The sequence below is a fragment of the Triturus cristatus genome, chromosome 4_1 (genome assembly GCF_964204655.1).
Source record: "Triturus cristatus chromosome 4_1, aTriCri1.1, whole genome shotgun sequence".
Classification (NCBI taxonomy): domain Eukaryota; kingdom Metazoa; phylum Chordata; class Amphibia; order Caudata; family Salamandridae; genus Triturus; species Triturus cristatus.
The window spans coordinates 517,722,755-517,739,505 of NC_140585.1; the positions used below are offsets into that span (position 1 = coordinate 517,722,755).

The 16,751-nt window shown below is 46.3% G+C and overlaps 1 protein-coding gene across 1 annotated transcript in view; it reads left to right on the forward strand.

Annotated features, from left to right (window-relative positions):
• The window catches only part of ETFRF1 (electron transfer flavoprotein regulatory factor 1), a 48,211-nt gene extending 32,309 nt beyond the window's left edge, over positions 1-15,902 (forward strand). The window contains exons 2-3 of the mRNA XM_085652769.1: positions 15,305-15,398; positions 15,483-15,902. Of these exons, the coding sequence (XP_085508895.1) occupies positions 15,354-15,398; positions 15,483-15,701 (264 nt within the window). The 5' untranslated portion in view covers positions 15,305-15,353 and the 3' untranslated portion in view covers positions 15,702-15,902. The remainder of the gene's footprint in view (positions 1-15,304; positions 15,399-15,482) is intronic.
• The last annotated feature ends 849 nt before the right edge of the window (positions 15,903-16,751 follow it).

A 16,751-nucleotide genomic window follows, 5' to 3' on the forward strand; every position in this document is an offset into this window, starting at 1 on the left:
TTCTGAACTAGAAGTTCTTTAGGCACCAATATGTCCCAGTAGAATCAGGCGGGCAATTAGTACTATCCTTAAAGACAAAGTTCCCAGGCCCATTTGACTTTTCGGTCTCCTTCTTTAAAGTTTGTTAATTTTCTTGTAGGGTCTCTCATGAGACTCCTCAAATTGTTTCTGACAACAGGATCTGTTACTCCACTGATGGATTCAACACTGACCCTTACGTTGAAGCCAGACAAGTATCCATGCAGGGTGTACCTGTACAGTTTGATAGCCCTTCTATCTATGATATCAAGATTTTTACAGAAATCTTGGTATCCAGATTAGATGTCACATGGCCCTACGTAATCTCACCTGATCACTCAGGATTCATCAGAGGTAGAACTACGTTTCACAATACTAGATTAGCGATCTTCCTATGATTGTTCTTTCTCTCATTACTTGTAAAGCGTTTAATAGTGTGGAATTGAGCTATTTATTTCAGGTACTTGATAAAACATGCCTAAATCCAAATTTAAGACGTGTACTGTGCATTTTGTTTCTCCCATAAATGAGAGTAAAAGCCTTCCGCTTTGAATCACCAATGATAATTCTATCCCAAAGTTCTAGACTGTGCAATCTAACCTTCCCATTAATTTTTTACTCTCTCTCTCTGGATCCTTCACTATAAAAATAAATGTGGCACATGCTATTAGCAGTGTAACAACTGCATAGGGACATCAGAGTTTCAATATTTCCCATTGATAGTTTGTGTTTCTTAACTAACCAACAGTCTTTCTTGCGTTACTTGAGAAATTCTTATCTATCTGAGGATTTTAGATTAATTATACTAAGTCACTTGTAAATGATGTAGAGGGTGTCATGATTTGCTGAGGATATTGGACCGGAAGAAAAATCTTGCAATTATCCTCCCCTGGTTAACCAATGATGTATAGAATTTTAATGTCCCACACTGGACATCTTTTTTAAAACTTGAAATATCGAGGTTTGACAGGATTGCATGCTAGAAGATACATTTCCTTCCCACACTCCCTTATGTTACTCAGCCACTCCCCCTTTCAATCAAGAGGTCCACCCTAAAGAACAAACAGCAAATGTTTAAATCCTTTATGTGGCCTGGGAAAAGACCAAGAGTGAAGAGATGGATTGCGTACCAAACTATCAGATGTGGTGGGCTAGGATTTCCCTACACTGAGTATTCTATATTATCAGCACAACTTTGCTCTGCTTTGGAATAGGCAACTCCTGTCTTAACTAAAATATGAGCTAGTATTGAGCAGGAATATTCCAACATTCCCCTCTGGCAAATATAGTAATTGCACGGAGAATCCCTTACAGACAACCGCAAGAGCATTGGTATGATATCTCTAGAAACAAGTGACCTAGACTTGCCTTGGAATGTATGACTGTTAGACTTGGCATCTTTTGGCGTGTTTCCCCTGACTTTTTGCTTTCTGACCTCCCGGTTTTGACTCTGTTTTTGCTGGCTTAGTGTCTCTGCACACTTTCTCAGTGCTGGTCAGTGTTAAAGTGCAAGTGCTCCTGTTGTATACTGTGTTATGGATTGGTGATTCCATGATTTTTTTTTTTTTGGTAATTCTTTTTATTAACAAGTTTGCTGTTACGTCATGATGCAGTCTTTCACTTAGTAGTATCACACACATTATTTAGTACAAGATCACAACATTGTAGTATCTGTTCGAACGATTCATAAAATACATCATCAGGGTTGTTCTTTTGCACCCTTTCCTCCCTATGCGTCTGGGTTCAGTGCCACTTATAACAGTAAAGTCTCAATACAGGATCAGTCACTTTCCTCTGATAGTGGTTCCTCTCTCGGGGTGGGGGGGGGGGGGGTTCAAAGATTTGGCCTTGATACCTATTCCTCCCTCCCCATATCCGGGGTGTTTTCATGATTGGCATATTTGATTTACTTGTCAGTCCCTAGTAAAGTGCACTGAGTGTGCCTGGGCCTGTAAATCAAATGCTGTTAGTGGGCTGCAGAACACTGGATTGTGCCACCCGCACAAACAGCCTGTAAATGTAACTCTGGCCTGCCATTGCAGAGCCTGTGTGCAGTCTGGGACTGCCATGTCGACTTAGGAAGTGTACCCACTTGCCAGGCTCTAACTTTCCCTCTTCTTACATGTCAGTCACCCCTAAGGTAGGCCCAAATTACCCCTGTGGGCAAGGTGCAGTGTATGTGAAAGGTAGGACATGCCCTGGTGTGTGTAGCATGTCCTGATAGTGAATTACTGCTAATTTTGTTTTTTTCACTATTGCAAGGATACCTGTTCCCATGGGACAGAATGGGGAGTTAGTTAATAACATCTTATAAACATAACTGGCCCTAGGAACTAGTTAGAAACATAAAGTTTAGTATGCCTGAACTCAGATTCTAAAGATGCATCTTTTTGTGAAGGTGATTTTTACATTCTGTGTTTGAAAATACCACTTTTAGAAAATAGGTATTTTCTTGCTCAGTTATCCAGTAGGCCTCTGCTAAGGTTGTGGATTGACTGTCTGGGTTTTGTATGACAGGGGCTGGGGAGGAGCAGTGACTCCAGATAGTCTAGATGGGTCAGGAAAGGGCTGAATAGACCTGGGCTGCACTTAGGGAGAGGAGATTTTCTTTCACCTGAATGGGCCTGGTCTGCCTCTGACAATGCTGTCTCCACTTCCTGCCAGGAAGCCACACCAGAGAGGGTAGAACTTGTTCTGGCTGTGCACAGACACTCTCTGCCTGAGAGTACAAAAGTAGGGTCCAAGCCCCTGATCTTTAGAACTCTTTTGGACCAAGAAGACTGCCAAGAGGAAGAGCTGGAGAAGCTGTGAGGAGGAACTACCACTTTGCTGAGTTCTTTGCTGTATTGGCCTGCAAAGGCTGCTTCTGTCTTGGGCAGTGAAAGGACTGGACTGGACTTTCTGCAAACTGTTCTTGTGAGTTTCTCCAAGGGATTGAGGTAGAGCTTTCCCCCTGTTGAAGAAATCTCAGGAACAGCAAAGACTTTAAATTCTTCTGCCCTCAGCACTGAGAACTGTGTGTTTTGTGCTGCAAACAGAAGTAGAAGCTACCCGATGCCGTCTACGCTGCCGACTCCGTGTCCTGAAGGCACTGCAGAGGGCACTGCCACACCGCGACCCTGGTCTCACTGACAACGCCTACTGATGCCGCCACCGAGCTGCTGCTTGCACCGTGAACTGTGGGCACTTACCCCGCATCGCCTTGCTTCATGACGCCGCCTTGGTATCCCCAATGACAACGCTTCACGCCAACATCGATGCTTGCACCGTGGTTCGAGGGCACCGCTTGTAAGTTACACTACACACTGTTCTCATCCCGCACCGCAGCCTTGGCCTACTGCCGCCAGCGCCACCGACTCCAGTTCGTCAGCCGACGACAGCGCTTCAGCAATGACTACGCTGCCTGCACCATGACCTTCCAGCACCACGACGAGCACCGCATCACTTCGCACCGCGACCCTGGTCTCACCGACCACGCCATCTGACGCTGCCAATGAGCCGCTGCTCGCACCGCAACCTGAGGGCATCGCATGCCGTACCTCTGCACTTCGCAGCGCAGCATGCGACGCCTGCCGACGCCAGCGCTCCTGACTTCAACCGCTAGGAGTTCGATCTGCAACGTGTGTGACTTCAAGGGTCCGACGCCTTGCTTTCGGAAGCTCAACGAGAGGTCGCGAAGCCCTGCATTTATAAAGGTACTGTTTTGCGGGTCTTCCCGACACCGTAGCTGACTCTCGACGCTGCGGTCAGACAGAACTGTTTGGGTTTGTTTGTTCACGACACTGTAATAGCCCCAGAGGGAGCTATCGACTTCAAGGAACTGTTTTTCAACGTTATGTTGATAACTGAATATTTGTAAGTACTGTATTGTGGATTTTTATCGTTTTTGGTCTTGTCTTAAGAATATACAAATATTGGATATTTTTCTAAACTGGTGTGGTGTCCTTTTGTAGTGCTTACACTGCATTAGTGCTGGTTATGTGCAAATGCTTCACACACTGCCTCTAAGATCAGCCTGACTGCTCATGCCGAGCTACCAAGGGGGTGAGCAGGAGTTATTTTAGGAGTGTAACTCCCTTATCCTGACTAGGAAGAAGGGTCCCTACTTGGATAAAGGTGCAAGCCCTTGCCAACTAGAGCACCCCCATTTCTAACAATGACACACAATTTCGTCACAGAGAAAAGAAAATCCGCTAGCACTGAAAAGTCTCCACACACAAGTGGACAGGAGGGACCTGGTGTTTACATTGACCTATTGTATCCAACACCTAGAGATAGCTTCAGCTTATTTCAACAGAGACATTTGGTGATTATCCCAGGAATTGGAGAGGCTTATCCAATGTGGAGGAGCTTTTGGATGGCAAGGAGAGGGGTTTCCACGTTTTTATAAAGGTTCTTGCTCGGTTTTTTCTTCTAGCATCCACAGATATCAGGAGAAGGAATTAGACATGACGATCCCTGAAGAGGGGGGCGTGGCTAGGCGCCGATGTGAGGGGAAGCGGACTCTGGTGCTCTGTCCGTAGCTTCCCTCCTCCCGCAATGATCCTGATGACCTACTGGGGTCCCTTACCGCAAAACTGGTGGGGGAAACACTGGTGCCGGCAATGAGCAGCTCCAGAGGGGCGCAGATGCCCTTGTGGCGGCGAAAACGCCAATCACACTACTGTAGGCTCCGAAGGCTCTGGGCGAGGAGAGTTCAAAATGGTGGCTGAGCACTAACGAAGCAGCCTTTGCTGTGCACCACTGAGGCGAATTGCGGCTTCCCGTGAGTACCGCTTGGCGGCTGTGACATCTGCAGGCTGGGGGCCGGCGCTGGGGAGAGCGAAGCCCAGACACTTGCAGAGAACAGAGCGCGCTCCTAAGGTCTTGGAGACGCGTTACCTCAACAAAATGGTGACCGTGGGCGGTGCTGCCGGGCCCTGACGGACGTAGTACTGGGAGGCAGCCTGCGAGTGCACGGAGTGAGGTTGGCAGCTATAAATTGACCCGCTTTCGGCTGCAGATCTGAGGAGTGCTGGGGTGACCACCCCGAGTACTGTGCTGGGGTGCTGGAGAGGAGCTGGGCGGCGGTGTGCTGGGCCTGTGCCACGAGGGACCCTGACTGAGAGTACTGCAGGACGGAGAGCGGCCGACGACGAGAGGGCGAGAGCTTACTGGATCCACTTGTGAGCTGATTAAGCAGTGTGCGAAAGGCATTAACACTGTGGGAAGGCGCTACTCCGTTTGGGCGTTCCCCTGAAGCTGCCCCGTGTAGGTGATGGTAACTATGGAGAGGCATTTCCCCGCACTGGTGTTCCGCGCCGAGGGCCCTTGGGTGCGGAAGAGGGTTCCGAACCTAGGACCTGTGGTCTGGAGGTGCAGACTGGCCCGCCCTACTGACGCTTGGAGTGCCTTGCTGTTGCCACACCAGAGACCCCCTGCGAACCTACGCACCCATTAACTATGGGGAGGGTGTTCAGAAAGAAGGGGTTCGCTGTATTACACATGGAGGAAACTGGGCAGCACACTGATGATGAAGACGAGGGGGTGGCGAGACGGAAGGATGGCGCCCCGGAGGGCCCCACTTTGGTGGATATCATGCAGGCCATCACTTCTTCTAGAGAAGCTGTGGAGACAAAGATGGATTCCATAGGGGCAGATCTCAACCTGCTGAAGGACGACCATCGCAAGCTCAAGGAATGAGTGAAACTTAACGAGAAAGCCCTGAAGGAGGCCCCAGAGGCAGTCACCACACTGCAGCGCTCTCTGAAAATCGTAGAAGCCAAGGTCAAGGTGCTGGAAATAAGAGCAGAAGACGGCGAAGTGCGCTCCCGCAGGAACAATCTGCGAATCGTGGGGGTCCCAGAATGAGAGGAGGGGGGCGATGCAGTGCATTACATGGAAAACTGGCTTAAAACTGAGGTGGCCCCCGACGGCCTCTCCTCCTTTTACACACTTGAGCACGCTCACAGGGTCCAGACTAGACTAGACAGCCCAAACCTGGGGCTCCCCCTCGGCCGATGGTGATGCGGCTACTTCACTACCGGGAGAGGGATCACCTCTTGCAACAAGGCCGGGAGAAACAGAATTTGCAGATTGGAAATGCCAGACTTCACAAGGGAGGTACAACGGCAACGTGCTTCCTTCCTGACTATTAAGCGGAGACTGCACCAGTTGCAAATTCCCTGTGCCATGTTGTTTCCGGCACGCCTCCAGGTGGTCGATGGAGACGAAACGCACTTCTTTACTGCTCCACAGGAAGCTTGGCACTGGCTGGAGACGCGGCCGGCACAGGCAGCGCGTGCCTCACCGAAGGGCAGCGCAGGGAGGACATTGGTCACTCCCCCGCGCTCTCCGAGGACTCCGACGCCAACGGGGCGCCAATTGGAAAGAGACAGGGCCGTGCAGGCCGTCGTGGAGATTAGCCACAGAGAGGCTAGTCCGAACTCTACTAACAGCGACCATGGCAAGGGCAGATCTGAAAGCTCGCGTCCCAGTAGCACGAATGGAGACTCTGAGGCTGAATTGCCCGACGTCACACCCCAAACAGCGGATGGCATCATATGGAGATTGCACGCCAAGATACGTAAGGAGTGGCTGTCATGACGGTGGGAGTTGAATATTGAAGAGGCCGCCATGGGGTGGCAACTATCTGCTGGCACCAGAGCAACAGATGGGACTACCATTCAGGTTACGGGGTGGGGAGGATGGCCAGGGGGGGTTCTAGGACCGACAGGGACAGTCTACGCCTCACCACTTTTCGTGTCTTTTAGTGCATATTGCTAGTTTGGATGGGAACTTGTTGGTTTGTACTTGTCCTGGGGAGGGGGAGTTGGGGGGGGTTGGTTGTTGAGGGGTTTTTGTTTGGGGCCAGGCATGTCGCTGTGGGGAGCTGGGAAGGAGGACTGACACCGTCCGTGCAATGGGACCCCCCATAGGAATCAAATGCATCTCCTGGAATGTTAGGGGGATGCACACTATGTTGCGTTGCCATAAAATACACTTGTATCTAGTGAGGAGAGAGGTACAGATTGCCCTACTACAGGAAACTCACTTAACGCAGAAGGAAGAGGCGCATTGCAGAAACGTTGGAGGGGGCAGGTGTTTTGCACTACGTATTCGGCCTGTGCCAGGGGTACATTGATCTGAGTGCGGGTGGGAGTCCCTTTTCAGAGTACCAGCCAACTGATAGACCCAGATGGCCGGTATGTGGTGATCTTAGGGCAGTTAGACGGCAGGAACATAGTGATAGGATGCTTGTTTCCGGTCCAGGGAGGACCTGGCTTTGCAGTTCGGGCTGGACTGTTCCCATGAGGCACAGGGTCAAGACTGATTTGTATATGGCCAGGTCTAAACTGGGGTGGCATGGTGAGCAAAAGAATGATGGATTTAACCCAGATCTCTTGACTGGGGGTGAATGTTTTGATTTGTTCTGCATTCCGTCCATCAATTGTGTGTCTTTTTTGCTTTCTCGCCCAACGTTGATCAGCCTGCATTCTTCACATACCTCTCAAGGACACTGGCGACCATGTTAACGGGGTCGGTGCTGCTGGGGGGAGACTTTAACTGTATTGCTGACATAGACCAGGACCGTGCTCACCCTCCACTCCCAGATGCTCCCATACACAGACTGGCAGCGATCAGGCGGGGCTGGCAACAACACTGGGGGGTGACGGACACTTGGAGGGCTCACCACCCGGACGAGAGGGATTATTCCTATTTCTCTGCGTTACACAAACTGCACGTTTGGACTCGATTCTATGATCCCCAGACGCGCATGGTGGGGTCACACTCCGCGAATATTTAGCTAAAACGATATCTAAACATAACCCACTCCTGGTGTCCTTAGATTGGCTACGGGTCAGACCTACCATACCTAGTTGGTGCTTGCAACCGGAGGCACTGGAAGATCCAGTGTTTCGGGCCATGATAGGGTCCGTTATTGATGATTATTTTTTGGATAACACCGAGACTGCGTCGAATCAACTTATTGAGTGGGACACCTTTAAAACTGTTGTCAGGGGGCGCTGCATTGGAGAAATGATTCAAGTGCAGAGGGTGCTGCTGCGGGACGTGCAAACTGCGGAACGCAGGCTGCGGGAATTGGAGAAAGAGAGGCCAGAGCGAATAGATAGGCAGGCTGAACCCCTCGCGGCTCGAGAAAGCCTAGCGATGCATGAAGAAAAACTGTGCTGCTTCGATTTATAAGGCATACCTCACCTGGGCCCATGTGGAACGGGATACATCTGGGGCACTGTTGGCCTGGCTGGCCAAACCAGCGCTTAGAGGGAGGACGCTCCTGGAGCTGAGGGGGCAGGAGGATGAAGTATACTATGGCCAGCAACACATCAACGCACAATTTTTGGTGTACTACGCTCCTCTCTACCAGAGCAGGCTTGACCCTGGGGCTTGAGGCTAGGTGGGTTTCCTGGCCGACGTGGAGCTTCCCACGGTTGATGCTGAGGTGTCGGAGGACTTAGGTAGAGATGTTGAGGTTGGGTGAGTACGTAGTGCAATTAAGCATATGGCTAGGAATAAGACCCCGGGGACAAATGGGCTCCCGGTGGAGTTTACTCTACATACATCGATGTCTTGGCCCCACGGCTAGTGGCACTGTATAACCGAGTGAGGCAAGAGGGCTGTCTTCCTGCTTCAACGAGGGAAGCAGTAATCGTCCCACTCTTAAAACCTTACGAGGAGCCAAGGAACTGCTGGGTCTCCTGGGGAGAGTTGCGGGGCTCAGAGTAGATTGGGCCAAATCGTGCCTTTTTCCTGCATGTTCGGGCAGAGGGCGTGCCTTGGGAAACCAGATGCTTGCCCTACTTGGGCACTCGGATATACCATGACCCTGTAGATCTTTCAGAGGGTAACATGGGACGCGCTGTGTGCAGCACCAAAAGCAACTTTGAATTCTGGGGGACCCTCCCATTATCTGTGGTGGGAAGGGAGGCATTGGTGAAAATGGTTACGTTACCCAGACTTCTCTAATTATTTGGGACGCTCCCAATCTGGATCCCACCTAAGATCTTTACTCAACTCAATACAATGCTCACGGGGTTCTTGTGGGGTACGTACCGGGAGGCGGAGAGTAGCTCTTACCACTATGATGAGACCCAGGGCGGAGGGGGGTTTCGCAGTGCTGGATTTCAAGGCCTACTATCATGCTGCTCAGCTACAGTGGTACACGAAATGGATGGCACGATGGCTCAAAAACACAGAAGACCTTGATGGTCCGGACCCGAGACTGGGTCTTCTACCCCAGGTGCTACTGCATCTGCCCATGAGCGAGGGAACGGTTCCCTCGGACCTCCAAACGGTTTGCCAGTGTTGGAACCGATTAGCTAAACGAGCGCAAGTACGGACCTCATATGCGCCTGAGATCCCGTTGGTCGTTTGTGACGCACTACCGCATGGTGGGGATTGGAGCAGGTTGCGATTATGGAGTGAGGCTGGGATCTCTACTATAGGGGATTTGTTTGAAGACAATACCTTGCTCCCTTTTAATGATCTGCTGGAGCACCATGACCTCCCAAGAAGTGATTTCCTGCTACATGCCGCTCTGACGACAGCCATCCCAAAGCATTGGCGGGAGGGGATGGTGGAACCCCAGACCTCCCTCGCATGTCAATATGTGGTCATGGCGGCTGGTACTTTCAAAGCAGTCACTTGCCTCTACAGGCGTATCACTCAGAGAATGCGACGACCCCAGCGACATTACGTCTCAAGTGTGAGGAGGACCTGGGTGAGGTGATTGATGAGAAACCCTGGGAGAAACTTGTGGAAAGGGCCTTTAAGAGCTCTAGGAATGAGCGCTTCCATTTAATTCACTTCTATGTTTTGCATAGGGCGTACCTTACCCCAGGCAAGATTGAGTACTGTGGAGCCCGGACTGGGTACCCGAGATGTAATTTGGAGGGTGCAGGGTTTCTTCACATGTTCTGGGATTGTCCGTGTTTGGGAGAGTTCTGGAGGGGGGGTGACAACTGGATTGGCGACCACGACGGGGAGGGAAATAGCTTTGACGCAAGGTTGTTTGCTGCACTGGTTTCCCACAATGCCAAGAATAAAGTCACTAGTAAGTTCATAGATCTAGGATTGGTGTTGGCTAAAAGGGAATTCACTAGTCATTGGAAAGCGAAAAATGGCCCAAGTGTAACACGATGGACAAGGGAGCTAGTGAAGTGAGCGGATTGCAAGGGGGCCTTCCGATTGCAGATGGCCCACCGCACTGGGAACGAAAAATCACTGGAGATGGCAAGGGCATGGGTGGCACTGGTGGACCAGTTGAAACACCCGACTGACTACGCTGTTGACGACATGGGGGTGGACCCTCTAGTAGGAGAATGATCTCCGGGTCACCTTGTTGCCCTGAGGGAGTCCCCTTGCTGGGAAAGGCTGACATGGTACACATTTCCCCCCATTGCACGACTAACCGGAGATCAGGGTCATTGAGCCCTCGATACATTGTTGGACCAACCAATGCCCACGTACAGATTCTTTAACGAACCAGCGGCATGCCTGGGGGGTGGGGAGGGAGAGGGGTTTGGAGGGGGTTGGGAGGGCAGGAGGGGGTTTGTTGGGTATTATTTGCACAGGGGCATTAGGTGGGTTTTAGGGCTGATGGAGTTTACTGGCGCACACTGCAGTATACAGAGATGGGGGTGGGCACTGGGTTCGGGTATGCAGACCCTTATTTCCTCAACAGGGGGACTGGCAACAGATCCTGAAGGATCATCCTGTATTTATTGTATTCAAATGCGTTGAATATTGCGATGGACATTATGTCTTGCCACAATGCCCTATGGGCTGGTTTATCTGTCCTATTGTGATTTAATAAAATTTGTTTACAAAAAAAAATTACTACACCTGGTTTGGTATTTGGACAAAGGCAGCTAGCACATTTATGTGTACAATATAAAGAGCATGTGTATTCAATATTAATATGCAGCTACATGAGCCTGGAGCAACCCATGACTGCACTGATAGATGTTAAAAGAGTTGTGTCCAGAATGTTACGCTTGTTCCTATGGTTTATTTGGAGGCATATTGTCTATGAAACAGAGAATATCTGGTCTTTCCTTAACATTGGATGCTTTGATACTAATGTCTGGTTATACAGGGGATCAGGGTGATACCCATTGATGTCTTCTGCAAGTCGTTTAGAAGCATTAATGATATTAGAAGTGAGATTGGCCTTGGTCCAAAAATTGAAAGATCTAGAGACCCCTTCACTACTAATATGGTGGGATGACAGGTGCCATTTGAATACAATAGAAAAATTGTCACCCCTGGTCCACAACACATTAGTGTTAGCCAGATTATGACCACTCTTGACTTTAGTTTATTTTACTTGTGGCCAAGACTTTGTTTTTCTTAACCTAAATGTAGGCAGTGTTGGACCCTTGCCTGTAAGGGTACATGAGGGTGTAAGATGTAACTCTTTCCCTACCCCCACTTGTCTACTTTCTCATTCTTTTTTCTTTCTTTCCTTTTTGCAGGCAACTTTTTATTTCTATTGAAAAATAATTGAAAACCTATTTGATTTTAAAGGCAAACTTAAACTGTATGCCTTTTTAAATAAGGTAGAATGTGTAAGGGAAATACATACAGTGACTTTTGTATAGTTTTGTATCTATTATATAGTTTTGCATAGTTTTGTATCTATTACACAGAAAAACTACAATATAAAGTTTTCACTGCCCATTTTGTAGTTCTAAATTTCCCTACACATTTTGGCTTATTTTATGAACTTCCTGTACTTATGATACCCAGGCACAATATGTAAGTAAGTTCATTTTGCCTAGTCGTGGTGTCTCTGAAAGAAACTGTTTCTATGATTTCGCAAAATGTCCTGCCCTGGAGAGGGAAACAGAGGTATGCCAGCTACTAGAGATATCTTGTGGTGTCAAAGAGAGACAATAAATGACATTGTTATGTTCTCCTGTGGGCCTTGGGTGTTTGTCTTTCAACAGCACTAGTTCATCATAACCACTGATTCTGTGATAACTTACTAATGCACACAAATGTCAAATTAACGTTGAAGTTACATCAACAAATAGTTTTCATAAACATCCCACGAGTTTGCTTGAGTACAGAACAAGGAAAAAGAAAAAAACCTGTTTGAACAATTGACTAGTCACATTTTGAAAAAGCATCTGCCGTATTTTTTTTTATTTTTGTTATGGGAATCGTATGTAGGTGTAAGGAAACACATTCGAATGCTTTTGAAAAATATTACAACTGTGTTTAAAACGGAAAACTGAAAATGTTACTAGAATTTTTTTTAATGGTGCGTTTGTGTTGCCTGTTTGTTATTATTCAGTGGCTTAGAGCAGTGGTGTGTATTGGACCCAGTCCAGCGTTGTTTGTTTTTGGATAACCTTTCATCTGTTATGACTTCTTGCAATTCATTTTCTCCAAGTCTCCTTTAGGCACATGATCCTGTTTTATTAGATCCGACCCTGCTAGGACTTCAGTGGAAGAATTTTCCATTGAAGGACTTTTGTGCAATAAATAATTTGGAAATTAACATATCCAGGACAACGTTTCTGGTGTTTGCAAAAACAAAACAATCAAATCTACCTCGACTGGTAAAAACAAGTTGTAGGTAGTGAAATAGTATCAATACTTTTATTCAGTAGCTCCTTCTCTTTGAAGTCCCATTGGGATAATAGAAAAGCAAAAAAGCAAACACTTTGTGTCTTCTAGGGTTTTAAGGAAATTTAACATTATCTATGGTGGGTTTCCATTGACTTTGGTGCTAAGATGGAGCCATTAGCATTGCATGGTTGTCTCTTGTTGATATTGGATGGTGCATTAACTTCTTTTTACTTGAAGGGAAGATGATAAAATTATCTCTTGGAGTCCCACATTCCTGTGTGATCCAGGCCGCTAAGCTCAAACTAGGGATGGTGTCTTGGGAATAAGTAGCCGAATCCCTCACTATTAAGTTTTATTTAGGTGCTATTAATCCCTCTAAATAGGGACTGATATCTTTGTTATTGAAGGATTCGATCAGTCTCCAGGTGAATTCTTATAACCGCTTAGGTACTATGAGTAGCACTTTAGAACAGATTAGAAATCTCTGCTTGCTCATTTTGTACTCTGAAAAAACTACTTCAGAATGAATTCCTGCGCTTGAGCCTCCAAGAAGACCATCTATATTTAAATTCGAATAATTCAATTGCTCTAACCAACAAATTCTTTGGAAAATTTAATGACATAAAATTTTCATCAGAATTCTCTCATAATAATATATGCCTGTATTACAAAAATGGAGAATTGTTATAAGTCTAACTTGATACTTAAATGATTTATTGGATGTTGTAACATCAGCAGGAGGATGTTGTACATGAACAATGCATCACAAACGTCTCTAGAGCACTTGTTATTAGACCCCTTTTTTTCAGTTGATTGCGTAATTGCATTTACCTCCTCTATTTTTAATCTATACTCCGTTTCGTCGTAAGGATGCAGTTGTTTTAACAGAAGAAATACAATATGTGGATTGTAATGCAGTCACCTGGTCCCCACCATGGAGAAGGCATTGGAGCCGATGCTGGACCTCCTATCCCTCTCAGAGCCATACAAGTTCAAGGGACCAAACTCCTTAGATCACACACAGCCCCTGGGGAGAAGGGAGGCTGGGATAAAATAAGAAAAGAGACTTGCGGTATTGGATTTGTTCAGTGGCTGTGCTTTACTGTGTAGCAGGATTTTTCACTTCTGAGGCCTTCTGCGTTTGTCAGGTAGATGTGCACTGAACCAGAATCTCTGGTCTTGTGATGACGCAATACACTGGAAATAACAAGAGGAGGCAGTTACTATTAGTACACTAACAGCTCTCTGCATAGAATTACCATGCATTGACTTCAGCGACCTACACTTGCAGGTTTCATCAGCTGCATGGCATGAGAGCAGAAAAAACAACATTAGAGATTGGGGTGTGTGCACTCCTAGGGATAAATTTGGAACGCAGATCGGAGTCACTTGCACTCCCAAGGATAAACTCGGAACACAGGTTGAAGTTACTTGCAGACCCAAGCATAAACTCTGAACGCAGGTTTGGGTACAAGGTTCATTCATATACCATATGCCCTGAATTGCTTTCTCTTGGCACTACTGTTCATCAGAGAAACACTGAGCTAAAGTCTTTAATCCTTTCACAATCACAGTTCTAGCGCCAAGGTTACAGAAAGGGTCTGGATTATAAACACACAAGAAGCACTTGACTACATCACAAAGAGGGCATGGAGGAAAAGTCTATAATCTTTGAAGACGCTGATACTCGGTCCTGCTTACTACTATAGGGAGATTAGTGCGCACTAACCTGATATCAAGTACTTAGCCTAGTTCTTCCACTTGACTAAAGTTCGAAGATCTCGAGGCTTTGACTCCTGGGAGTTGCAGGGGGTCCGGAGAAGCTGTGCAGGAGGGTGAGGAAGAAGTCAAGGGAGCTGGAGCCACGGGAACCACTGGTTGTCATGGACTTGAAAAAGACTGGAGCTCTTCTTTGATCTGGCTGGATACTTCAGGTGAGTGGGAAGGGTGAAGCTTGTTCTACAGGGAGTGAGGCCAAGCCACTACTCTAGGTTGGGTGGAGTTTATATACCCTCTTGAAGGCTCAACAGATGTAGCTACATCACGTAGGGCACATAGCTGTCTGCAAGGTTCTTGATCCCTTGAAGAAAACATTTGTTAGTACACTCGCTTTGACCTTCCAGGAAAGGCAGGTGCAATTAAACGATTGGAACGAAATAACAGGAAACTAAAGTATTATTTTTGCTTGAACGTTCAAAATGGAAAACAACACCAAGGCCTTAGTAGCAGCGAGAGCAAGGCTTGCTATTTGCTCATGGGATTCTGGGGGAAGCTTGTGGAGACTCCAGCGCAATGGAATTACAGTTTCTGGGGGACATCAATCATGGTATCGTAGCGTGCCCATAAAACGCCACAGGATAAAGCAACATGAGCCCTGCACGCTAGCATGAGGGAGTCGTGACATGATGTAGCATTCAGTTTAGACAAACTTTGTAATGTTTATTAAATTAATACTTTTCATATTGTTTGGTAGTACAATGTTGTTTGGGCATCAATATTTTTCAGAGATTCGTCTTATGAAACATTAACAGTTTTTTATTTGTTATTATATTGGTTATGCACTCTAAATTTTAGATCTCATCATATAGAAGTTCAAGGTGTCTAATTTTGCTGAATCTCTCTCTGGTTCTTCAAAGCTTTTAAAGCAAATGTTCAGTTAATCCTTAATTTTACATATCTAATGTTGGAAACTTTGTTATTTACATAGATCAAATCATACATGGGATTGAGATTTTTATATTGTATGCCTTCCGAAAATGGCCAGTTCATTACGAGGAGATGTGATAAAACTTTATAAAAATGTGAGTATCCCTAATACAAGAGAATTTCTTACTGTACTTCGACTACCTAGTGTCAGCTTAAACTCCTTTCTCGTCTCTCTTCAGCTTTTGTACCTTGGTCTGGAGTATCCAAAGGGAGCAGACTACTTCAGAGACCGTTTGAAAAAGGCGTTCATGAAGAACAGGGATGTTAAGGATCCTGAAAAGATCAAAGAACTTATTGCTCGAGGAGAATTTGTCATTAAGGAACTAGAAGCTTTATACTACCTCAGAAAGTACAGAGCGATGAAACAGCGTTACTATGAAGAAGACGGTACAAAATAATTGATCCTAATGTGGTTCTGTGTAGCAGTAAAAGAGCCAACTGATTTTAAGGAGTCATTTGAAAAAAAAAAGATCTAAATGGTGTTCTCGGACAAATTTTAATTGAAGGATGTTTCTTTATTTGCTCACAAGAACAAGAATGTGTTTCAAGAATGATTTCTCTTTTGTAACATATAAAAATATCTAGAACTGTCTTCCTCACTCGGCTGTCTCTGGTTATTATTGCTGTGTTAGTTCATCGCCTGAAGATCCTAATACATGGTATTCCTAAGTGATACATAAATTCCCAAGAGTTGGGTAGCAACATGGTTTGTTTCCCATATCTAAATTTTATGTTTCGGTGTTAGTGGAGCGGTATCGGGTTGGGTATTCGCTCCAGGCTGCCCCGAACACATTCAAAACTGGACATAGCACAGGCGCTAAGAGGTCACACCACTTAAAGTTGAGTGCTCTACAAATACTTGACATAATGCTACTTTTTTTTATAGAGGTCTAACTTATCTTGAATACAGAATTTACTTCTAGTGTTCTCTCTTAAGAGTTGTATAAAATTTGTATTTTCGACCCTTCCATGTCATAAGATACGAATGAGAATCTACTTGGAACGGCCAGGCTGGAAAATTGATGTAAAGAAAGATTATATATATTTTACAAAATCGTAAGCAATGGGTCAATGCATAATTGGTTCCTTTTAACTGCTTTTAATATATATAGTCGTTTATTGTGGGACACTTAGTTGAAATAAAATAGTTTCCTACCATTTTGTTGAGGTTTTCTTAGTCGGGGACAGTCCAAACATCTCTAGGGAATGTAAGACTTGTCTGGTGCACCACAAACGTACTGGAATATTTCATTAGTGCCCGTATAGGTCTTCTAGATGTTTAGCATGCTGAAAGTCATCATGTATCACTATTTGTTCTAAAATATTCACAGGAAGTGGAGGATGGGTGTTTAGGCAGTCTCTGTGGTCAAGGAGATGTTTAAACATTGGTGGCTTAACAGGAATAAGGGAGGATGGAGCCAGGATACGGTATTAGTGGATGGTTTTGT